Source organism: Peromyscus eremicus, chromosome 16_21 (genome assembly GCF_949786415.1).
Source record: "Peromyscus eremicus chromosome 16_21, PerEre_H2_v1, whole genome shotgun sequence".
In the NCBI taxonomy this organism is placed as follows: Eukaryota; Metazoa; Chordata; class Mammalia; order Rodentia; family Cricetidae; genus Peromyscus; species Peromyscus eremicus.
The window spans coordinates 40,001,044-40,026,834 of record NC_081432.1 but is presented as its reverse complement, the minus strand read 5'-3'; the positions used below and the strand labels follow the sequence as shown (position 1 = coordinate 40,026,834).

At 47.0% G+C, this 25,791-nt stretch overlaps 2 protein-coding genes across 3 annotated transcripts in view; one reads left to right on the top strand and one right to left on the bottom strand.

The window, feature by feature from the left end:
• Window positions 1-9,468, top strand: part of Rab23 (RAB23, member RAS oncogene family) — a 34,878-nt gene extending 25,410 nt beyond the window's left edge. For both annotated transcript variants that reach the window (XM_059282052.1, XM_059282051.1), the window contains exons 5-8: window positions 1,247-1,403; window positions 3,404-3,486; window positions 4,878-4,970; window positions 6,770-9,468. In XM_059282052.1, coding sequence (XP_059138035.1) covers window positions 1,247-1,403; window positions 3,404-3,486; window positions 4,878-4,970; window positions 6,770-6,909 — 473 coding nt within the window. In that variant the 3' untranslated portion in view covers window positions 6,910-9,468. The remainder of the gene's footprint in view (window positions 1-1,246; window positions 1,404-3,403; window positions 3,487-4,877; window positions 4,971-6,769) is intronic.
• A 5,449-nt stretch (window positions 9,469-14,917) lies between these two features.
• Window positions 14,918-25,707, bottom strand: Bag2 (BAG cochaperone 2). Its single transcript, XM_059281691.1, has 3 exons — window positions 25,544-25,707; window positions 16,867-16,976; window positions 14,918-15,732 (listed from the first exon to the last, which is right to left on the bottom strand). The coding sequence occupies exons 1-3, from the start codon at window positions 25,654-25,656 to the stop codon at window positions 15,323-15,325; spliced, it is 633 nt and encodes a 210-aa protein (XP_059137674.1). The 5' UTR covers window positions 25,657-25,707; the 3' UTR covers window positions 14,918-15,322.
• Window positions 25,708-25,791: the final 84 nt, after the last annotated feature.

Genomic DNA, 25,791 nt, shown 5'->3' with positions numbered 1-25,791 from the left:
TACCCTGTCAGAATCCTTCTTAGGACCTTGTCACCAGCGCTGCTGGGGAGGGGGAGGGGCACTTGGGACCTAACATCTTTACACCTGTTTTGTACCAGGGTGTCAGGACCAACAGGAGTCACGGCTTTTCCCGGGAGGTTGCTCTTTATTTACTTCTGTTTTGTTTTGAGATAGGGTCTCATTCTGTAGACCAGGCTGGCCTGGAACTTGCTATGTTCCTCTTTCTGCCTCCTAGCGCTGGGCCTAAAGGTGTGTGCCACCACACCCAGCTCTGTTTTCCAGTCTTTGATATCATTAGCATAATGTGACAGTTGACATCTAAAATTTGGTGGAAAGAACAGTAAGTGAGTGTATGGTGTGAGTGTGTGGGCTCAGGGCACTGGTTATGATAATTTTTAGATCACTGTGCTAACTAATTTTAGGTCAACTTGACACAAGCTAGAGTCACTGGAGAAGAGGGAGAATTGAGAGAATGCTCCTTGAGATCTGGCTGTAGGCAAGCCTGAAGGGAATTTTCTTAATTAGTGATTGATGGGGGGGGGGGTGACCAGTCCATTGTGGGTGGTGCCATCCCTGGGCTGGGCTGGTGATCCTGGATTCTATAAGAAAGTAGACTGAGCAAGCCAGTAAGCAGCACCCCTCCATGGCCTCTGCAGCAGCCGCTGCCTCCAGGTTCCTGCCCTGTGTGAGTTCCCGCCCTCACTGTTTATGATGATGAACTGTTATATGGAACTGTAAGTGAAATTAACGCCTTTTCTCCCCAACTTTATTTTGGTCATGGTGTTTCATCACAGCAGTAGTAACCCTAACTAAGACAGTCACTGATATTCTGACTAAAATATACAATTTAAAAGAAAGTAAACAGATTGAGTAAATTGTTTGCTTTCTTGGAGTTTTCTGAGATCTGTGCTGTAAACCGATGTCAAATCTGCCATGAAGCTTTTAGCAGAAGCTTGTCGTTCCCTCTTAGCTCACTGCCCTTGCTGCCTCTCAGTTGGAATTAAGCCATGCTCTGTGGTGTGTTAACTCTAACATGTTCAGTCAGCGTTTCCGGTGACACTTGGGCCGTTCATTCTTCCTAACAACCTGTGCTTTTTAGTTAAAAAGTCCACTGAAGTACAAGCAGATTGGTAAAGCGTGTTCAGTATTGGTCCACGGGAAATCGATCTGAGTGGGTGGAGGCTGTCTGTGCCCTGTACACGGTTGCTTTGCTGATCTGGTAACAGTTTCCTTCTGTGGTTTACAGGAGCCCAGGCTTGTGTGCTTGTATTCTCCACCACAGACAGGGAATCTTTTGAGGCCATTTCCAGCTGGAGAGAAAAAGTAGTAGCGGAAGTTGGAGATATACCAACTGTGCTTGTACAAAACAAGATTGATCTGCTGGACGATTCTTGTATCAAAAAGTAAGATGACTTATGATTCTTGCACTCCCCTGCACACTCTTTCCTGTCCTCTGTGTCCTCTGTGTCTGTCCCTCAGACCCCTTGCTTAAGTTTGTGTTAAAACGTTTCTCATACTGACTTGTCCTGAGATTCTTTCTGTGGTGGACATTAAAAAACTGTGGCCTCACCTAAAAAGAACTTGGCAGGTCGCCATAGGCGACAGTAGACGGGCTGGTGTGCTGCCGCTTCAGAGGTGGTGCACACCTAGATTCCAGCACTCCGGAGGCTGAGGTGGGCGTAGCCCTACACAGGAAGGCCCAATTTCAAAACAAAACAAAAGTTAAAAACGGGAAAGGAAGAGAGCAAAGCATCTCTTGATCTCTAGGTGCTTAATGGTTATAGTAAGTAGATGTTCTGTGTCGATGGGTTAAGGGAAGTTTGGGTCCATATTCAGAGCTGTTAGCTTAATTTAAAAAATTTAAAAATATGTGTGTGTGTGTGTGTGTGTGTGTGTGTGTGTGAGAGAGAGAGAGAGAGAGAGAAAGAAAGAAAGAGAAAGAACCAGGGTCTCCACATGAACATGGAGGCCACTACCAGCCTTTTTGAAAAAACCAAACAAAGCAGGCAGCCAAGGCTAGTAGGTAGTAAGCACCAGTGATCCTCCTGTCTCCATACCCTCCAGTTCTAGACTTTCAGGTGCATATGAGACCACATCCAGCTTCTTACTGTGGTCCTCATGGTGGTTCAGGAAGCCATCTCTCCGTTCCCTCAAATTTCTTAGTTAATCATCCAGATAATTTTTACCTACACATATCTATTCTTCATTATTAATAATATTTTGCTAACTTTGTTTTGGTTTGATTTTTTGAGACAGGTCTGTGTAGCTTTGGAGCCTGTCTTGGAACTCACTTAGTAGCCCAGGCTGGTCTCGAATTCACAGAGATCCATCCTCCTGGCTCTGCCTCTCGAGTGCTGGGATTAAAGGCGTGCACCACCAGCCTATTTTGATAACTTTTAAACACGTGCTTTATTTTTAATTTTTTTTTCTCTTGCTCTCTTCTTGCTTTGCTGTTTGAGAGTGTGTGTCTCTGTGGCCTGGGCTGCATAAGCGCATTCTCTACCCAGGTGGCCTTGTACATGCTGGGGCTGTATTCATGCCCTGCACACGTCCGCTCGAGCGTGTCTCACTCACTTGGGGGCGGCCCTCTGTAGGGCTGCTCAGATGTTCTCCATGTTCTTACAACATGGCAGCCGTTTCCTAGAGAGGAACCGTAATGACTTTGATGACCTCTCAGAAGTGTTTTAGTGGACACAGGCCAGCCTTGGTTACAGGGTGGGGAGCACTACCCGGGGAATGCAAAACCGGAGGCTGGGGCCACAGGGAGCCTACAGTCCCAGTACCTCTACAAACAAAAGAGTCCTTGTGAAACTAAAATTTACTCTTATTGATGTGGCCATGAATGTGCTCACCTTAGCTCTTGGCAATGAGAGTAAATAAGCAACTTACTGTGTAATAAATTCAAGTAATGTTAAAAATACATAATCTTTTAACATGGTCTCATATCCAGTTCTTGTAACTGAGGATGACTTTGAACTCTTGACCCTTCTATCAACCTCTGAAGTGCTGGACTTCACAGGCCTGTGGCATTATGTGAAAACTCTACCAGCTGATCTATGTCCCTAGCCCCAAATTGAGATGTTCTCTAAAGAAAAGTAATGTCCATTTGTTTTGTGACCTTATAGAAATGCCTTTGTTCACAGTTATGGTAAATGATTGGCATTTGTCCCACATGAGCAGGCAAGATGGAAGTCCCCTCAAGTGATGAGCACTCAGCGTCCCGTGCGTTTGAGTTAAGGGGAGCCCTGTCAAGCTTCTCAGACCCCACGCCCCTCCTCCTAGCCCCCCCACCCCCCCATGCTCCCATATCACTTATCAAATACAGTTGAACAGTAGCTTTTGGGAGAGCCTCTCAGCAGATGGACAGACAGACGCCTTCACTGGATTTGTGTTTGTTGTGCAGTGAGGAAGCCGAGGCCCTGGCCAAAAGGCTGAAGTTAAGGTTCTACAGGACGTCTGTGAAGGAGGACCTGAATGTGAACGAAGGTGAAGTGCGGCGTCTTTAAAGCATATTGCAACAGGAAAGTGGTGGGGTCTGTCTAAATGCTCCTTCTGTCATGCTTAGAAACTGGATTTCAAAACAGTTTGAGAACAGAATTGTCTTCTTGTCACATTGTTCATTTTGAAGGTATTCTGTTCCAGGGTCCTTAATTAATTATCCGCTAATAGTTGGGATTACTTGTTACTCTTCCAGAAACTTCTGAGAGTCTTAGGAGGCTACTTTTTTTTTTTTTTGCCTGTTTTTGTTTTCTGTCTCTTAAAATCTAAGCTATAGGGCCAGCAAGGTGGCCAGCAGGGGAAGGTGCTCACTGCCATCTGACAGTGTGCTCAGTCAATCCCTGGGACCCTCGGGGTGGGAGGAGAGGAAGAACCAGCTGCCTCCGCACGCTCATGCTACACCCACCCCCCACCCCCCACACACACACGCACACAAATAACTGAAAGAAACATTCTAAAACCACTAAGGTGTAAGTGTGAATGGAGACATCTGTGTAGCTCTCGTGCATAACTTTTAAAGTTACTGAATTGTTTTATTAGTCCACCACAGTAGAGACTCCATCAGACAGCAAAAGTTCTTCAATATTTTCTAGTTTAAGAAAAAAAAGGTTAGCCGGGCAGTGGTGACACACACCTTTATTCCAGCACTCGGGAGGCAAAGGCAGGCAGATCTCTGAGTTTAAGGCCAGCTTGGTCTACAAAATGAATCCCAGGACAGCCAAGCATACAGAGAAATCCTGTCTCAAAAAACCAAACCAAAAAAAAAAAAAAGAAAAAAAAGAAAAAAAAAAAGAAAAGAAAGTAAGATTAAAGATAATTTGGAGATTTTTCTCATTCTGGAATTTTCATTTTTAGATTGCAGCTGGTTGTCACGTGGGTCTCTATATTCTGTAGAGCTTTCTTCAGCCGAAGAAAGTGCATGTTTCTCTCAAGACTGAACTAGTTTAAGCAGGGCATGGGTGGGTGCCTGTGGTCCTAGCACTTAGAAAGTCGAGGCAGGAGTTCCAGGCCAGCCTGGGCCTTGTCTCGAAGACAGAAAAGGATGAGCCCAGTTGTTGTTAGAAAAGGATGAGCCCAGTTATTGTTAGAAAAGGATGAGCCCAGTTATTGTTAGCTGGATCTTCATAGTGATCCAAGGTTTTCAGTGGCAGAGCCGGTGTGTACAAGTGCATTTCCATCTCCTCACTGGACACATTTTACATTTACTGGTATCATCACTGTATCTCTCAGAGAGTGACCAAGTAATTTTTAAAAATTGTATTTTTAACTAAATTGTATATTTCTAATGTAATGTAATTTAAAATGTATGTAGTTAATATAAATGTTGCCATATGAAAGTTGACTTACTTGCATAGTCATACTGTGTGTGTCTATCCTAGTTTTTAAATATTTGGCTGAGAAACATCTACAGAAACTCAAACAACAAATAACGGAAGAACCAGAGCAGACACAGTCAAGCAGTAACAAAATCGGTAAGCGCTTGGGGTTCCAGCCACGCGTCTGCTGGGCACCTGCTCCAGGTCGTTTATTGGGTTGTGTTTGCCTTTTTGATGTGCAGCGTGCTCATGTCATTGAGAAATCCGAGCTCAAACTGTTGGAATGGGATTGCCAAGCTCAGTGGGTAGGCACTCTCCTGTTCCGAGAGTTCCGGGACCACTGAGTTTCTGTTTCCTACAGCAGGCAGGCAGCAGACACGTGAGAGCTTCTAGAAGAGCCGTGTCTCCGCAGACAGGCTGCAGGCATCCTCTCTTCTGCCTCTCCCTCCTGTTTCACCACTCGTTACTGCTCCCTTCCCGTTGTGTGCTAGACACCAGCAAAAGCTCAGCCGTCCCCGAAGACAACGTTGTTACCTTCTTTTCACCGTAACTGACCATGGGTTTTGGCTTCCACACAGACGTGAGCCATGCTTGGTACTCCCAGGCTTCTGTCGACACGCTGTATCCACTTCTGTCCTTCCATGCACATAAATACCTCCTTCGGACCTTTCCTGGCGTCTGGCTTCTTTTGTCTTTGCCATTGTTATTGCTCACGTTCCTGTCATGGGACATCTCATAGCCATTGAAACAAGATGGCACCTGTGCACGGTCAACCTGTCTGAGGTGTTCTCCTTGGCCCCACTCTTGTGTTCTTCCCGGGTACCAATAAATTCTCTTTCTTCTGATATACAGAAGTAGTTCTTCCTCTGTGTGTGTGTGTGTGTGTGTGTTGGGGAGGGGGATTCCTGCCCCCCCCCCCGCCCCCCCCCCCCCCCCCGAGTTCTGTAAGCTTCCCAATTCTTGGCTCCCAAAGTGTTCTTTCCTGAGCATGCCCAGTGCTCTCTTTTGCCGTTGTCTAGTCTGTGGGTTACCTCTCCCATCTAATGTCAAGGAACCATTCATTCTTCAGGGACTGTGTAGAAAGCTCCCAATGATCCAGGCCTTTCCTCTAACACAGTGAAATCTGAGGCTAGACTGCAGACTTCTCTGACCCTTTGACATTTGGACTTGTCATCCGCAAAGTTCATGCTTGAGAACCATGCAGTTGAGTTACAAAAATTATTCTCACGTTTAAGGCTTTGTGTTGGGTTATGTTCACTGCTATCTTTAGCCTCAGTGGCTTGCTGGACGCATGGATAGAGCACTGTCAGGTATGCCCTTTGACCTTTTGTACAGTTCTTCCTTCCTTAGGAACTGTGCGGTTAGGGCTTCCCTTGAACCACGCATTGGGTCTGTTTACTCACTGGCCTTGAACATAGTATGGCTTGCCTAGGCATGGCGAAGGGAGGATCAGACTGAGCTACATAAAAGGACGTTGTCTCTAGAAACCCAAAACCAAGAGGATGCATTGTCGTACAGCATGACTGTGTGTTGTGTATCATCTGTTAGACTGCAGCTTGGCTTGTTTCCTTGATGGTGTCTGTGCCCAGAGTTCTTGTATCTAGATGCTCAGCGGTTTGTAAGTTAGCAGTTCCATTTGTACATGGCACATTTCAAAGTGGAAGTGGAATAGCTTTCTCTGTCACTCACCTGTCACGTTACCTGCAGGCCACTTTGATTAGGACGTTTTAGCCTCAGGATGCAAAGAGGTGATGGACTTGGGGGGTGGCGGTGCCGCAGAGTCTAATAAAGCTGAGCTGTTTGCTTAAAATGTACTGTTCCGGTACATTAAAAAATGAAAACAACTGGGGGTGCTTGTTTATAGAGATAATTTTACTAATAATTAATATGTATAGTAAATAATAAAGGTGACTTTGAGGTGTATCAGTTACTCTGTTTTCCTCCGATTTTTACAGGTGTCTTTAATACGCCCGTCGGAAGTCACTTGGGTCAGAATTCAAGTACCCTCAACGGTGGAGACATCATCAATCTTAGACCTAACAAACAAAGGACCAAGAAAACCAGAAATCCTTTTAGCAGCTGTAGTATACCCTAAATTGTTTCGGGGAGGAGAAGAGCAGAATTGCGTCAGCAGTTCACTGAGAACGGCCCGGCGTCGCGGTGTGTTAGCGTCTTAGCGGACCTTGCACCTCGCTCTGAAGGCTGACATTGTAACGATGCCTGCAACGCTTGTCAGAATGTAGCTCCAGACCTCTGCTGGAGGATGACCGCCTTGTGGACTCGTTCTAGTTTTTCCCATTAGACGAAGCATCTCCTGTTTTTGAAGGGACACCATGGGACATGTCAAAAACAGGTTTGCTGAATTTTAAATGCTGAGAACAAAATGAAACGGCTAAATATATTGGTACCAGTTTTACGGACCAAGGGGAGAGAGCAAGTGTTCTTTTTCTGGAACGTGCATTCTGAATGCTTAAGGAAAGGACTAAAGGAAGACCTCAGACCGGTCAGCCTGCACTGGCGTGTGCTCTCATGGTACTTGTGGAATGTCTGTAAAGTGTAGATTGTGGGAGTGTGCATGCCGACACCTGGTTCCAGCAGGCGGAGATCTGTGCACTAGTGAAGGGTTTGTAGATTCCAAGTAATCCACTCATACAACCATTTATACATTGTGTATCTTTTTGGTCTCACATGAGAACTTCGAGACATATTTTATAAAACGAATTTGAACTTAAATGTGCCATGTGCCAAAACAGCCCCCTAATATTTTTACAGTGCTTTACTACTGGAATTTGTATCTGTGGCATCTTTTAAAGGTAGTTTCCTCTCCGACAGTGTAGGGGAAGGGAACGTAAACATCTGAGTGCCAGGGCCTCTCCCCTGTGAAGTTCTGTGGAGTCTCTCCGAGGCCTCGGTAGGCATGGCGAGCTCCCGCTGCCACAAGCTTAGCCTCGTCCCCAGGTCCACACAGCTCTGAACTTTGAAGATGAAGGGAACCATTTTTTCAAACTATACAGAGGATAGTCTTTGGTCCTGACCCAGATTATGGACTTTCTGAAGCCTTGCAACTCTAAAGCATTCTTCTGTTTACAACCCTTGTATAGCGTTTTAAGATTATTGCTTAAATTTTCTGTGGCCTTTGGTTTACATGGCACCCTATCAAGAGCTGTTAGTCCCGAAGTGTCTGTAAAGAAATGACCCATTGTGTCACTGATGGCTGCAGACTTGCACGCCGGGACACTAGCCTGCCAAAGAGAGATATTCCATGAGTTCTCTTAAAAACTGATTTTTTTTCTTATCAGTGGTTATGTTTTTTAAAGTATAAACACCTTTCCACATTACTGGTTTTCATGGGATTTCAAAATACATAAAAAATGATTTTTCTTGGAAAATGTGCTATGAAGTCGTTTCTGTTATTTTTACTAAAATATATAAATGTTTGATGTATTCTCTCTCTCTTTTTTTTAAAGTTTACCCCCAGTGTACCACCCTTATCCTGCCCAAATTAACGTTGAGAGCGTAGTAGAAATCACTGGGTGCCCTTGTGACGTAGTCCAGACTGATTGCTTGCTTCTCACAACATTGAAGCGATCTGGCATCATCCATCCCCAAGTAGGAAAGATGTTTGTTTTGTGTTAGTCAGTTGTTAGCACTCCCATTGCTGGTGGTGGAGTAAGAGTGGGGTGAACTTGGTTCCTAACCAGTACCGAGGTACCTGCGGGAGTCATGTCTTTTCTCTCTTCAAATACAGTCTCTTTAGTTTTTGCACAAAATGTATTTGGTGGCAAATAATCTTAATTGTCATTTTTTAATTGGCAGAATTAAATTGGAAGAATTCATTATAGAACATTGTCGCTTCATTCATAGTAGTCACTAAATGTGTGGTAAAGAGACGTGTAATACTTCTCTATAAAATAATGATCCAGTCTGATGATGGCTGCTGGTTCCTTAATATTTGTAACAGAATTTTATGTACTTTGTTTTATCCTTTTTTTTTTAATGGAAGCCTTTGTTACACATTTGAATTTTTACTTTGCATTGCTATATTTTATACTTAACTATAAAAGGTCTAAAATCAGCCACAAGTAATATTAATTTATCAGTGTGTTCAATTCTGAAACCTTCAGAGGTCATATTGGTTTGTGTGTGTGTGTGTGTGTGACTGACATTTAAGAACTCAGTACGGAGTTCTGGTGAAAGCCCTTTGGTGATGATAGAGAACCCTGTCCAGGACTCCAGGCCACTGTCCATCTGTGTTCCAGTTGACTCTTTGTGCATACATCGTCACCGGTTTTTAGTGTCAGGCACAGAGTTGCGGAATAATCGCCATATCTAAGCATTCCTCAGGTTTCTTCTTCCAGTGTCTGCCTATGAATTCAGTAGTATATAAAACAGCCCATGGAAGGCAGTACAAGTAAAAGCAGGTCGAACTGTTTCTATCCCCTCGAAGTGACAGCCCACATCCTTTTCAAATGAAAGCTAACACTACCACAGAGAGGATGTGTGACCCTTCCCTGCAGAGTGAAGTCAGGCAGTGCTGAGAACTCAGGAGTGGGGGCCCCCACGGTGCCTGCCAGGGGCCTGGGGCCCTGTCAGAAGGTTTAGGATGAGTTGGCCTTAGAACCTGATGTCTCACCCTGAAGTGTTGTGTTCTTGTAATGTGGGACGTTGTTAACCTTTGGAGTGAGTCTGGTACCTGCTATGAGGTGCTGGGGAGCCCTCATTAGAGCATTTAGAGCAGCTAGTTCTCACTGACTGGCTGCAGGGGGCCACAGGGTGAGAGTTGCCTCTGCCTTTACACCAGCAACTTGCACAGGCTATCATACAAATGAAGTTACCTGCATACAGGTAAATAAACCACCGTCGGGTCTGAAACACCTAGGCACCAAGCTCCCAGATAACGGAATGATCTGGCCACGGGACTCTTTGTAACTACTCCTGTAGTCTCTTGAAGTATCTATCGTAGGATGTTGATAAATGGTATTTTAAAAATCAAATCTTTGGATCAAAGGAAAAACTTAACCCCTTCTATATTTTTGTTACTAATAAATAATGCTTTTGTAAATCGGAATGGGAAACGACTTGTATGTTATTCCTGTTGAGTGGTACTTACGCCTTTGGGATTAATTTAAAAATGTACTATTTGATTACAGTTTCAACAAAGATGAATTCCAATAACCAACACAATAAAACATTTCAAAGCTAGAATGTTGTGTGGTATGTGTGGTGTGAACCACCAGGATGGAGAGGAATGCTCAAAGGACCTAGATGTGGTAATGCGAGGCCATCCTTGGCTACATGGTCCATTTATAATAAATAAATGAATGAAAAATAAATAGGCAGATGTGACTTCTTTAAATACCAAAATAATGTAAAAGTATTTCACACTTAGCTACTTCGTACACTAATATGCGCATAGTCTGGGTGCCCGTTATTTAATATAACTTAATAGCAGTGTGCTTTAAATGGGTTTTCTCTAGAAGCTAACTCCTGTAATCTAATTACTAGTAGGGTTTTTGGTTGGTTGGTTGGTTTGTTGTTTTTTTTTTTGGTGGTGGTGGTGTTGGGGGCAGGGGGAGGTTTGAGACAGGGTTTCTCTGTGTAGCCTTGGCTCTATAGACCTGGCTGGCCTCAAACTCACAGAGATCTGTCTTCCTCTACCTCCAGAGTGATAGGATTAAAAGGCGTGCACCACCACCACCTGGCTACTATTAGTTTTTTGTTTTTTTTTGTTTTTTTTTCCCCCCGAAATAGGGTTTCTTTGTAGTTTTGGTGCCTGTCCTAGATCTCGCTCTATAGACCAGGCTTGAACTCACAGAGATCCGCCTGCCTCTGCCTCCGTAGTGCTGGGATTAAAGGTGTGCGCCACCACCGCCCGGCTGCTAATTAGTCTTTTAAAGAAAGTTATTTTCATGTTTTGAGGCCTTTGACTCCAAACAACTTTATCCCGTCTTTGGGTGTAAAGTAACTATATAGTTTAGTTCGTTCTGTTGGACAACCCACTCAGGCACTCTGTCCTTTACACTTCCTCACTCAGATCATCATTACCTTGACTTTTATAGGCAGGAGGGCAGACTCTGATCCATGAATGATGTCACCGCCCCGCTGCGCCCTCTGCTGGTCAAAAGGGGGAGTTGCCTGCTGACCGTTCTGTAGACCGGCCCTCCCGTGTCCATTCCGCATCATTTCCTTGTGCGGGTAAACATACACCAGCAGAGAACAGCTAAGCTTAAACTCATCCACGCCCTGTTGCTGCCTCTTCCACATTTGCAGCCGTTTTTGCCTTATTTTGTGTCCTTACATACTTGTGCTGTTCAGCTTTCAAAACAGCATCATCATAGGGATGGACTTCAGATACAGGACATTTGTCAGGATCAGTCGTTTGAAAAGGACAAACATTTGGTCTTCAAATCTTTGTGTGCTTTTTAGTTCATCAAGTACGCTATTGCTTCCAGTGACTGGTAAATTCTTTCCTATTTTCCAATTTTAAAATGGAACTCGGGCTGGAGAGATGGTTCACTGGTTAAGCACACTGGCTACTCTTGCAGAGGACCTAGGTTCAATTCCCAGCACTCACAGCTGTCTGTGAAGCCTCTTCTAGGGGACCCAGTGCTCTCCAAAGACACAGGCCTGCATTCAGGCAAAACACCTAGACACAAAATAAAGATAATTGAAAAAGTTTATGGAACTCTACAAGAGTGGGATCACTTCTGTCTCTCTCTTTTTAAAAGACAGAACTCACTGTGTAGCCTTGGCTGGCCTTGAACTCAGAAGTCTGCCTGTCTCTGCATCCCACAGGCTGAGAAGAAAGGCCTGGACCAGCATCCCCACGAGTTGATCACTCCTTGAGGGTGAGCCTAAGCATGAGGTGTGGACAGAATTGCAGCCTATATTTGTGTCCCTGTACGCAATACTTTGGGGGGGGGGTTGTTTATATTTTATTATCTACTCTATAGTAGACCCTGGATCTGCCTCATCCCCACCCCCCACACCATGGGGTAGCCGTGCCTTGGGGCCCCTGCCTTTGCTGCCGGAGCCCTGCTGGGACTCCTGCTGCCGCTGAGCAAGGGTCTCCTCTGTTGCTCTGCCACTCGAGGATCCCGAGGCTGAGGTCTATAGCACTTCGTTTCCACTGGGCTACAGTCTAGCCTTTTCTCCCACTGCGGCCTCAGCCTCCCCCAGCTCCTGTTTGGCAAGCGCCGGACGCCGAAGCTTACAGACCACGCTGGATCCACGCGGCAAGGCCAGCTCCCTCTTCACGATACGATCTCCTGTTAGCTGTGCCTCCAGCCTCGGCCTCCCCGACCTGGGTTTGCTCAAGTCCCTCCCACAGCTGTTGATGGTTCTCCACATCTCCCTGCAGCTTCTTTTGGATCAGCTCTGCCACGACACCCGTAAAGGCCTCCTGGGGGTGGGTCGCTGGGTTTCAAGCTCCCCATCTTGTCCCCGCAGGAAGGACAGCATTTCTATTGGCAGCCCTTTGAGGCCCCACAGTCTCCCCTCATCCAGATTAGCCCCTCCCCAGGAAGACCCCAGATCCCCAACCCAAGCCCTCTCACTTAAAAATCTTTAAAAACTAGTATTTTTAAGCGTTCAGCTGGGGAGCTATGCTTCACATTCATCATGGAAAGTATTCCCCTTTCCATACTTTCAAAGCTTCAGGGACATTTTTCAAGGAAGGGTCCATAAGTTAAATCACTCAAATGTCAGCTTTGTACTTAGTGGGTTTTAACTGGGCGGCATTTTGGCTCTGCCCTTAGTGGGATGGATCTGAGAAGGCTGCTGTGAGCACCTCTGCAGGTCATGTGGGCTCCACACTACAGAGCCCGCCCTTGAAGGGAAAGGCGGAGAGCAGCTTCAGAGAGCAGAGGGGCTGTCCTAAAGTGGGTGTCACATGCCGTTGAGACAGAGGAAAGGATGTATTTAGAAGGCCCACACCCTGGAGACACTGCAGATCAGCCACCCCAAGAGTCATGGAGGTGGGGGACCGCAGTCAAGTCTGTGAGAAGCAATCAGTGACCATCCAAGAAATTCCATTGGGAGAAATGGGCACGAGGACCAAAGAGCTGGCTCGGTGGTTAAGAGCACTTGTCGCTCTTGGAGAGGACCGGAGTTCAATTCTCGGCGTTTGTTTTCAGGCAACTCACAGCGTCTTCTAACTCCAGCTCCAGGGCGTGTATCTCACACCCTCCTCTGGCTCTGTGGGTGTGAGTGCATGCACAGATACACACAAATAAAATCTGTCAAGAAGGAGAAGGAGGGCTGGAGAGATGGCTCAGAGGTTAAGAGCACTGGCTGCTCTTTCAGAGGGCCTGAGTTCAATTCCCAGCAACTACATGTTGGCTCCCAACCATCTGTAATGAGGTCTGGCGCCCCCTTCTGGCCTGCAGGCGCATATGCAGGCAGAACACTGTATATGTAATAAAAAAATTTTTTAAATGAGAAGGAAATAATGCAAAGAATACAATCAAGGAGATAGCCAAAATTCATGACAGAAATTCTGGACAGATACAGAGTGAGTGAATTGGGGGAGGTGGGCATATCTTCCCAGGGTAAAAAGGAATCAGAGGCTGACATTTGAGAAAGAAGCTGGCAAAGGCCAGGCCACGGGTGGCACACACCTTTGACCCCAGCACTTTGGAGGCAGAGGCAAGCAGCTCTCTTGAGTTCGAGGCCAGCCTGGTCTACAGAGCGAGATCCAGGACATCCAGGGCTACACAGAGAAACCCTGTCTCAAATAACAAAGAAACAGAAGCTGTCAAAGAGCCTGGTGACAGGAAACACCGCAATGGCAAGCCTGGTGGCGGGCGTCAGTCTGCAGACAGACGCTTTGCCGCGGGTGGGGCTCTTCCACAGAGACTGACTTAGCATTGCGGCCGGGTCTGTGCTGAGAGAGAACGATCCACGTAGATCTTGGTCTTTGGGTGTGAAAGACGTCTGCATCCTAGTAAAACTTGTGTTTCAAATGACGCGGAGGAGTTGCTGAGGGGTGGGTGCCTCACCGGCACGACGCGTGTTCCGTGGCTGCTTTGTGAGTCACAGGAAGGGCCGGGCTGGTCAGCCTTCTCAGCAAACAAGGTGCTGACAAGTAAGGGCTCTGTGTCTGAGGGTCAAAACGCAATGCCCAGTGCTAGAGAGTTTGGTGAAATGGATTCTTTTAATTACCGAAGGCAGTACAAATTGATAAAACTTATAAAAATTCAGAAATCTGTTTTTAGGCCATAACAATGCATATATCTTTTGGCCTGGTGAACTCATTAATGGAATTTTATACAAAGAAGACCAAGAACAGAACAAAGCTCTAAGGACATGAACATGTCGTAGTCATAGCAACAAGGTGAAACCACCCACACGTTCTCAGAGAAGTGACTGGGTCAGTACACTGTGCTCCCACGGCGCACACGGTGACTCCAGGGCAGCCCATGGAGAAACCCATCAGCATTGACACTGGAGAGAGGCTGTAGCAGTCTGGTGGATACAGACCTTCACCGTGGTACAATGAAGGCCTTTTCCTCACATTTTATATCACGCTTCCACACACATAAAAATACATGTTATGAGATGCATAAAAACAGATGGCCCAAAAAATTGAGAACATGCAGGGTGAGGTTCTGATGTGTTTCCTTTTATCCTTCTAGGCACACTGTGTGGTGTGAGTACACTGTTTCGGGTGCTGGGTCCTTTGCTCACACTGGTGTGAGTGCACTGCTCCAGGGGCTGGGTGCATCTGTTCACACTGTGGTGAGTGCACTGTTCTAGAGGCTGGGTGCATCTGTTCACACTGGTGTGAGTGCACTGCTCTAGAGGCTGGGTGCATCTGTTCACACTGGTGTGAGTACACTGCTCCAGGGACTGGGTGCATCTGTTCACACTGTGGTGTGAGTGCACTGCTACAGGGGCTGCGTGCCCTGTTCACACTGTGGTGTGAGTGCACTACTACAGGGGCTGGGTGCATCTGTTCACACTGTGGTGTGAGTACACTGTTCCAGGGGCTGGGTGCCCTGTTCACACTGTGGTGTGAGTGCACTGCTCTAGAGGCTAGATGCCATGTTCACACTGTGGTGTGAGTGCACTGCTCTAGAGGCTGGGTGCCATGTTCACACTGTGGTATGAGTGCACTGCTCTAGAGGTTGGGTGCCATGTTCACACTGTGGTGTGAGTACACTGCTCCAGAGGCTGGGTGCATCTGTACTGAGGTTAAGGAAAGAGCAGTGTGATGCACTTGCCCCTTATTTATTTTCTCACAGACCATGTGTGCATCTTCAGAAGTTGAATATCCAGGGCTAGATCCAGTTCAAGACAGCAATGCTGTCCAAAACTTGTAAGTGGGCGACTGAAATACTGCTAGTTTTAAGTGTTATGTGTGTACCTTACCAACACTGGAATACTTCCTCATCTGAAACAGTTATCAGTATGAGGTATAAGTGGTTATGCCTAACATAAAGAACTAGTTATTTAAAATAGTGGTCTTTCTCTGTTACATCGTTTGGAAGGGCCTGTGGGTTGGAAGACTAATTGAATTTGCCGTCAATGTTTTGCAGACTTTTGGGACCGCCTCCTTTAGAGTGCTCTAATAGTTTAATGGCCTTGTCGGAGTTGTCAATGTTCCTCAGCAGAGTCTCTAGTCGCCTCTTAATTTTCTTCTGATCTTCAAGAGCGCAACCGATTACTATCGACTGAAATTTTTGGTCAACTGGCCCGGGGGGCACCTCAGATGAACACGCACTGTAGAGTGACATTAAGTGACTCTTGGCATTTCCCAGGTCGTCCAGGAACTTACTGACCACCTCATCTATAATCTTCGTGGCGTGCTTCAAGGATTCCTCCTGCTGGGGACTTCGAATTGTTTCCACTGAGACCTCGACAGTGAGAGTTCGTCCCATGAGGCGGTTTGCAGTGAGGTTTAATTCCTCTCTTTCTCCTAAACATGAAACAGCAGTCAGTAGGAGACAGAAACTTAACCATGTCAGCAATGCCAAGGCATTCATCTGGGGCTACCTTTATTTTGTATAAGCACTTCTGTGAATTTTTTAAAGGTAAAAACCAAAAACACTACCGGGTGTAAGATTAACTGAGGAAGTCTTTGATTACAGAACTAGGTCACAGAACGCCTTTGCCCAAAGTCTTTACTCAGTAAGGGCCAGCTCCCACCCCAAGTCTGTATGTCTGCATGTTTGGTGGATGCATTTATAGCTGAGATGAAAATCAAGTGAATTCAGAGCAAGCAAAGTTTAGCTAGGAGGATGTCTAGGGTTCGAGATGGGGCACAGTGGAGGCTCGATGCTGCACACAGGATGCGCGTGTCTGTCAGATTACACGGCACAATTTTGGCCAGGGAGTAGCAGTGATAATGTAGGACCAGCGGGCTCCTGAAAAAGCCCTGGCCTTGTCCCCTGCAGACATACTCAAGCTGGCCCTGGGTGCGAGTCTTGGCCAGCGACTCCAGGAAACTGTGGTGCCCGTGGGCTCTGGTAACATTTCAAGATATACACAAAACTGTCAACAACTTCTTTTCCAGTTCCAGAACTCCCTAATTCATCGGTCCTTTGCTGTGATGGTGAAGGGACAGACTAGGCAGGACCCATTGTGGGTGGACAGCATTTGGGGTCTGGAGTTCAACTGCTTATCTCCCCAGCCCTCCAGCCCACTGTACTGGGTGATCCATTCCTCCCCGGGCCGCCACAGTCTTCAGACGACCACGGCAGTGCGTTTTACATTAATTCCTTTGCCTGTCACACCTCAGACCATCTCGCCAAGTCTCCGCTTCCACCATGTTCCTTTATAAGGTCCAGGACCTTGTAAAGCGCTGTGGTCCTGAGGTAGGGCTGCCTGCCCGTGCTGCCTGCCCGCCCTTCCGGAGCTTGCAGGCTAGTGTGGGCGTGGGGAACACAACGACACAATGACCACCGCCCGCCGACTGGCAGCTGCCGCTGCTCGCTCGCTGCTATTAATGCTCAACAGGGGTAGGCGCCCCCCAAGTCAGGCAAGCATGGCCTCACATTTATCAGAGACTCCCTGGGAGTCTAAAGCGCCCCTCTGTGGAAGCATCTCTCACCGTCACTAATCTGCCTCATGTCCTGGCTGTTCTGGATGCTGTGGATCATCTCCAGAAGGATTTCTTTCTCTTGTTCAACAGCAGTAGCTGCGTCTCTCAAAGCTTCAACCCTGCGTGAATTGGCACAACAAAACAGTTGTTATAGCGACAGTGTCCTTCCTATTAATTTCCCTCAGCTGCCATCTAGATCAGCCCAAGTTTAAAGGACAGGAAGAAAGCTTTGCAAAAATGCATTACTGCAAAAATGCATTGCTGGGCATGGTGGCACATGCCTTTAATCCCAGCACTCAGGAGGCAGAAGCAGGTGAATCTCTGAGTTTGGGGGCCAGCCTGGTGTACTGATCAAGTTCCAGGACAGCCAGAGCCATACAGAGAAACACTGTCTTAGGAAAAAACAAAAACAAAAACAAAAAAAGCATTACTTAAAATAAAAAATTCTAACTGGTGTGTTTGTCTTGTTTTCTGAGACAGGATTTCAAAGGCAGGCCTAGAACTTGCAGCAATCCTCCTGTCTCAGTGGTAGGGCAGCAAGCACGGGTCACTCCCTCTGGCTCCTCAGCTTGCTGAGCTTCTGTTTCCTTGCCCGGGGCAACCAGAGACCATGCTCATCTGTGTGGACTTGTTCTTTTAACATCTGTATTTGTATATGTGCATTTTCAATGTGCATCCGCTTCTCTTTTTCCACCTTACTCTACAGGACCATCTGGTTCCTGGGTATCCGTGCTGCACTCTGTACCATGTGAAGAGCTCTACCGGTAAAGAGCTCCTCTTTACTTTATTAAAGATTTGTTGTAGGTCTGTGTGCCTGAGTGTTTTGGCTGCATGCATGTAAGTGCATTATATATGTGCCTGGTGCCCACGGAGGACAGGAGGGCTTTGAATGCCCTGAAATTGGAGCTACGGATGGTTATGATGGGTGCTGGGGACGGACCTCAATCCTCTACCACATCATCCAGTGCTCTTCACCACTGAGCCATCTCTCCAGCCCCTTAGTTTATATTTTGAGACCCGGTTTCATGACGTAACTCAGCCTGGCTTTCCTGCTTCTGACTCCTGAGCAACAGAGATCACTCTGATGTGGTTAACTTACCGTGGCTTTGCCTTGTGGCTTATCCTCTCGAAGTTTTAAGTGCTTTTCTGACATCCTGGCCATATTGTTTTCCCATGATCCATTTATAGTCTTACCTTCCCGGTATGTGTTTCTTTAGTCCACCAGAATACGCTCTGGCGTTAGGCAACAATCAACCAACCATTTCCCTTACAATTCTTTACACCAAATCCTGTGTTACCTACATGAGATGGACCTTTGAGACGGCTCCCATCAGTGTGCTCGCTGCCCTCCCCCACACTCTCACAGCATCACGGGCTCTGCACCGTGCACTAAGTGGTAGAATAGCCTCCTCCAAAATCTTCTATAAAGGTAACTTAGTTTTTTTATTTATTTATTATGTATACAGTGTTCTGCCTGCATGTATGCCTGCAGTCCAGAAGAGGGCATCAGATCTCATTATAGATGGTTGTGAGCCACCATGTGGTTGCTGGGAATTGAACTCAGGACCTTTGGAAGAGCAGCCAGTGCTCTTAACCTCTGAGCCAGCTCTCCAGCCCCCGGTAACTTAGATATTTATATACTTTCATTCCTCCATATAAACTGTATGTTTGATTTCTTTTAAACAATGCGGGAGCCGGGCAGTGGTGGCGCACGCCTTTAATCTCAGCACTCGGGAGGCAGAGGCAGGCGGATCTCTGTGAGTTCAAGGCCAGCCTGGTCACAGATCAAGTTCCAGGACAGGCTCCAAAGCTACACAGAAAAACCCTGTCTCAGAAAAAAAAAAAGGGGGGGGGGATTTGACATCCTCTTGACGATGTAGTATAATTTACATCTCTTTGTTTACTTCAGTTTTATATATTATTAGCTTTGAAATATTCTTCACAGTAGCCTTGTGGATTTCTGAGTGTTCCAGAAACCTTATGGATACTGTTGCAGATCATTTTAATTATGTTTCTAGTCAATTATTACTGGCTTGAGACATGCTGTTTTTATGGGCTCGGCTTACAACTGGCAACCTTGCCTGTATTAAATTTTAATGGGTGGCCCTTCACTTCTACCATTTCTTCTGGGTTAACGTGATCATACTGTCTGGGAAAAGAAAGAGTCTCTGTCTCTTTTTCATCCAGTTGTTTTTCCTTTACAGTACTGACTAATGTCTTTCGGTACTATATTAGACAGCGGAAGTGATGGGGTTTTTGCTTTTTCCCAAATTTAAAGGGAAAGGCTCTTTCAGATTTTGGTGTAAAACCCCGATCATACATACCATAGAACACTTCATCCCCTACCTCCACCAACTACACACACACACACACACACACACACACACACACATACATACACACACTTAACTTCACATACAGGCGAACAAACCCTGCCATTCAAAACCAGGGTGTTGAGTCATGAAAAGCAAGAGAAAAACATCTCACACATTTAAAAGTTATGTATTTTCAGGTCACTTTCCTATAGGTCACAGTGACTACATTTCCAGCTTTTGTAGAGAGACAGTGATAGATGACCCCAGCATGGGAGGCCAGGGACAGGCATTCCAACCCAGCTCACTAGTGGAAGCAGCCAGAGAGCGAACAATTCCACCAACCTTTTATTAGCACACGTCAACCCGTGACCTCCCATTCTCACCCCGTCCACATGTCACCCACCTGTCAAACCCCAAAATAGCACCATGAGGTGTTTCGCTTACGGCATGTCTCTAAAGAGCCAGCAGAAGCGGGCAGGAATTGTATGTACCAATCTGGCTGAAAACAAACAAGTATGGGTAGGGCTAGGGGCTTCTTCGGGCACCGCTGTATTACAGTAGCATCCTCAGCTGAAAAATGAGAGCCCGGTAGGTATGAAAGAGGCCCAGCTGGCACCAGTGTGAAATGTTTATAATTAGAAATTCTAATTATGACTCCAGTGTTCAGAGAAATGATGCGCAGACTCTGAAGGACCAGATTACATTTTAACACGTGCACGTGTATTAAATATGACTGAGGGAATGGACGCTGTTCTAAAAAGGGTTCGTTTACAGTAATCAGGTACAGCAGTGAGTGTGTGGAGTTAATGAAACAGATTAAAAAGGAAACATCCTAAGGGGAAAAAAAAAACCCCACCTTTTATCTGTGCATAAAGGAGCCATTTTGAGCTAGGGATGCAGCTTTGAGGTATAGAATGTGCTTAGATTTGTAAAAGCTTGAGTTTGATCTCCATCAGACAGAGAAGGAGGCTGATAGACTGATGTTGATTGATGGAGGCTTTTTTTTTTCAAAGAGTTCTTTATGCATAGTAGAAATTCCCAGAGCAATATACACATCTACATATATTTATCCATTTACCATGGCCTTTCATTTGCTGTTCTTCCTTCCTACAACCTTCTTCCTAATACTTAGGATCTTTTAAAGAATTCTGGTTCCCTTGGGCAGGAACTGTTCACCACTTCCCCCTTCCTTTCCCTTAAGGAAATCAATACTCTCCTTGGCCCTTGTCTTCGTCAGGGTTTCTATTGCTGTGACGGACCACCATCACCCAGAGCGACTTGGGGAGGAAGGGGTTACTTTGCTGACTCTTCCATACCACAGTCCATCAGTGAAGGCAGTCCGGGTGCTCAAACAGAGCAGGAACCTGGAGGCAGGAGCTGATGCAGAGGCCACAAAATGTTGCTTACTGGCTTGCTCCCTCATGGCAGCCCAGATGTGGCACCACCCACAATGGGCTGGCTCCTTCTGCACCAATCACTAATTAAAAAACAAAACAAAACAAAACCCAAGGCAGTGTGAGCAGTCACTGTGAGCAGTGACCCCTTTGTGTGTGGAGGGTCAAACAACCCTTTCACAGAGGTTGCCTAAGACCATCAGAAAACAACAGATATTTACGTATTTGTTGTAGACTATTACTTTTGTTTATGTTGCATTTGCTTAACTCTGTGAAGCTATGTTACTGTGCCTGTCTAAAACACCTGATTGGTCTAATAAAGAGCTGAATGGCCAATAGCGAGGCAGGAGAGAGAAATGGGTGGGGCTGGCAGGCAGAAAGAGCATATAGAGGAAGAAATCTGGGAGAAGAAAAAGGAGCCAGAGAAGGAGGAGGACTCCAGGGGCCAGCCACCCAGCCACCCAGCCACCCAGCCACCCAGCCACCCAGCAAGCCGCAGGATAAGAGTAAGAGAAAGGGAAAAGCCCAGAGGCAAAAAGCAGATGGGATAATTTAAGTTAAGCAAATCTGGCAAGAAAAAGGCCAAGCTAAGGCCCAGCATTCATAAGTAAGAATAAGCCTCCATGCGTGAATTTATTTGGGAGGTGGGTGGCAGGCCCCACAAAGAGTAAAAAACCAACAACACATATTCATAACAGCAGCAAAGTTACAGTTATGAAATAGCAATGAAAAGAATTTATGGTTGAGGGTCACCACACCATGAGGGACTGTATTAAAGGGTCGCAGCTTAGGAAGGTCGAGAACCACTGCCCAAAAAGGCTTTCTTGCCTACAGCTTGATCCTATGGAGGCATCTTCTCAGTTGAGAGTCCCTCTTCCCAAATGACTCTAGCTTGTGTCAAGGCGACTTTAAAACTAGCCAGGACAGCACTGTTCCTTTGTTTTACCCCCACCCTCTTCCTTGTGAGACAGGGCCTCATGTATCCCAGGCTGGCTTGGAACACACTTGGACTTCTGATCCTCCCGTTTCTACCTCCCGAGTGCTGGTATTACAGGCGTGTGATGCCTGGTTTATTTGTACTGGGGATGAAACCTAGGGCTTCCTGTGCACTAAGCCAGCATTCCTCACTACTCAGCTTGTTTAAATTATGTTTGTATTCCTCATCAGCTATTGCTGGGCTTAAACTCGATTCACAGAATTCTGTCTATGTAGCTTTTCCATTAGTCTGAGGTTAGTGACTGAACCTTAAATACCACCTGCCTCTCTCCCTTCCTATTAGTTTCTTGAGACGCTACGATAGACCGATATAAACATTCAATCTTATAATGTTAATAAACTCATGTGATGATTCTTCTCTTGTCGGCAAGGGGCATATCTGCATGGACTGGGATCCAGGGAGCAGCTCCATGTCCAAATCGGGAAAGGAAGCGCCCTCACATCACAGCTGCCTGGGCGTGGAAAGCTGCTCTACGCTAAGCAGGCTTTGGCAGAGACAGCGTAGTAAGAATTTTCATGAGCCCAGAACTGGAGCATCCTCACCTGGTCCCCAGCCCCCAGGCATCTCATGAGCCTGCAGCGGAGGTGGAAGGGCAGGCGAGGATGTCACCCAACCGCAGCTCACAAAACCCAAACTGCGGGAAGAACTACTGCTGACTTGGCCGGAATTTCCTCACTCTCGACACCAGTGATAAGGAGACCTTGGCTGTGACCAAAGGAGGCAAAGTAGGAGCAGAGTTTAACACGGCGACCAGCAGGGCCGGTGGAAAACTTCAGCAGGAGTTAGATGCTACCTATGACATCAGCACGCATGCGCTTCACCGTGGTTAGTCTAGACTTAGGGTCACGGACTCAAGCTCTTTTTAACGAAAATGTGTGCTTCCACAAACAGGGAGTCGGCAAACGTTCCCTTCGGTGGGTGTATGTGAACGGAACTTTCTCCAAAACAAGTTCTCAAACTCACAGACGAGGCTCCACGGGAGACCGTGGCGTCTGCTGCAATTCCTGATACTGTCAGGAAAGACAGGTTCTCCCCGTCACCAAAATGTAGCTGCCATTCACTGTCTGAACCACTCACCAGTAAGTTAGCCTAAGGCAAGGCACTTAGTCCCTCCGTTTCTTCTTCTTTTTTTTTCTCCAGACAGGATCTCACGTATCCCAGGCTGGCTCAGAACTCACTACCTAGGCCAGGATGACCTTGAACTTCCGATCCTCTCGTCTCTAGGACTGGGATCACCCTGCTGGCTTTCTGAAGCCAGGTATCAAACCTAGGGTTCTGAACATGCTAGACAAGCATCCTACCAACTAAGCTCCCATGGCAGCCCTGTGTTCTCACAGCTGAAAGGTATAATAACATCCTCCCCCTCAAGGGTTTTAGAAGTTTCAAATTACAATGTATATGAAAAGTGTTCTTTTAAATTACAGACTATTACTCCACATTAAATATGGCGTCAACTTGCTTTGTGAGTCCTGGAACACTGGGACATCCTAACAGGAACCTTAAGCAGGAAGAAACCTGAGCGGGTGGGGCGAGGGGAACGGCACATGTCCCTGGCCCCTGCAGTGACCACTGTTTCCTGCCTGGAGGGAGATTGGAAAGGAACTACTCACTATGGGATCGGTTTTGGGAAATGTATGAACAGCCAGTCTCCCAGTCCTACCTATCACTCATTCCTCCTCTGCCAATCTCTGAAAGGCAGCCCTTATGGGAACTGTCTGTATCACCCACAGCTTCTAGAAGCTACTCACAACTCGGCACACGCTGGGTGTTCAATATTCACTGGATTGATTTTCTTCTCTTTTAGTAAAGTCGCATTCTTATGCCAACTGGACGGCTGAAAATGATCTATCCAGCCCTGGGACACATGGTGTTTGATCTGCACAGCCATGTCTTCCCGTGTTCAAATGTGAAGCCCACTGATCTCGACTGCAACTCCAGGCACGTGGTTTGTCTCTGAGCTTCCATTTCTCATCTGCAGAATGCAGATAATGGTAACTCCCACAGAGACAGGGGGCCTAGCATACAGACAGACGCTAGCACGTATTATTTATAAACTAGGATCAGCATTAAAAAGTAAGAAGTAAGGTATCTCGCCACGACGAGTGCAGAATCCCAACAGAATTGGTCGCAAAAAAAAAAAAAAATCAAGAAAGGACAGGGTTACCTCTTTAGTGGAGATGTAGTAGGAACTATTTTTTTGATGTAAGATAGTGTAGTTAGTATTATAAACTATTAGAAACAAACGGCAATCCGCTAACAGCTTGTAAAACTGGGCTGAACATTTTTAAAGCGTTTTAGACATCCCAGAGGTCAGTGCATCCTCCAGGACATAACACCTTTGGTGTGGTTTCAGTTTCCTGAGGGAAAAGTGACTCCCACTGTCAACAGAATCCATACCACTGAATGGAAAATGTATACTGGCTACGAGCCAATGTTTTACAGTACCAAATCCACTGCTTGACTAATATTATGTACACTAAGGAAGCTGGTAAAGGAAAATTACAGAAGCTTCATCTCTTCTCTGTCCCCCATATTTAAAAGTCTAATTTTTAATAGCGCAGTGCTCTATGGCACTGTCAAGGTGGCTTCTAAAAAGGACCCCCATACCTTGAGCCATTAAACACACATTCATCAAACTCTCCCCCTCAGCACAACTGTTAAGAAACAGAATTTAATTGCTTATGTGCAATAATCAGAATTCCGTTCACATTAATCAGACATAAGAATGTAACACCTGTCAAACCCAAGACTTTCGGGACACCCCCCCCACCCCTCACCGCTCTCGCACTCGGGAGGCATTAATTCAGGTTTCAGGACAATGACTCAGCTTGAAGAGTAACAACTCCCTGAGCCCTTTCAAGGAAAAAAAATCTGAGCAGTTGAGAATATACTGTCAAAGTTCAGCGTCTACTTCATAGAGGGAAGCATTCCCAGCCCCTCCGAAGGGCTTAAACGCGGAGGCCCCTTTGTCCCACTCCGGGCTGGGCACACATATGGTTCAGGCTTCTCTTGTGGCTACTCAGGAAATGGTGAAAAATGTCTCGCCTGCTGGTTCTCTGCTCCTAATAGTAATAATAATGAATGCCTCACTCGTAACAAAGCTGCTTGCTGTAGTTTTCTGTGCAAACACACTTCCGTGTGTTTGGTGGACGAATGGAGGGAGATAAAGGCACACCAGACTCAGGGTTTGGGCTCCTGTTCTTTTGCTTATGCAGAACCTGGAGAAAACTAGGGAACAAAATGTTCGCAGTTCCAGAAGGCTCAGGGGTGCCTTGATAAGATTTTCACCGAACAGCACCCGCACACAATCAAAACTTGCACAACTCTGGAGACATTAACGTCTCCACCAGACACATAAGGTCTCAAATTGTTACGGACAACCCAGTATTTACAGCAGTTGCTAGTATTCGATACTTAGACGTTTTACTACAAGGCTGATCCCGTGACAGAATCTCGGGCAGACGGAGTGTGACTCCTGCCCCTTCGTGTTTCCAGGCCTGTGGCTGGCACTTGCAAAGTGTCACCAGTATCTTCTAAATGCACAACAGACACCGACAGACTGCAGCGGAGGGCACCGCACGTGGCTAAGAGAAGGAAGGACGGTATCCAACTTCGGCACCACCCCCACCCACGACCCTCCACGGCCCCTCGTGGGTCTGATTCCCGCCGGCCGCGGGAGGGAGGGGGCTGGCTGGAATTTTCCTTACTCTCGTGTTACTATGAAGTGGTTTGGGGCAAAGAAACTTACTACAATGGGAAGGAAGGTGGGGAGAGAGAGAGGGAGGGAGACCCACACTACACTGCTACCTCCCTCCAGAGAGCATCACTGGAAACGCGAAAGTTAAGGGCAGCGGGGACCACGCAGAAGGTTCTGGAAGTTGGGCAGGCCCGCGATCGCCGGGGGAGGGGAGCCCACCCGAAGCGCGCCCCCGTCCGCCCGCCCGCCCGCGCCGCCCGCGCGCCCGCCCGCCCGCCCTCACCTGAGCTCCAGCTGGTCCAGGCTCTCCAGCAGGCGGCTGGAGCGATCGGCCATGGACGAGGAGCGGCAGAAGCGGCCCTCGTGGGCCTTGGCGCTGATCTTCGCCTGGGCCATGAGCTCCGGGGGTCCGCGGCGTCGGCGGGCAGCAGTGGCGCGGGCCGCACGTCGCCGTCACCGCGGGCGCCGCTGACGCGGACGGCGCCGCCCCCGAGGCCGCGCGGCCAAACAAGGGCAGGCGCGGGCGGGCGC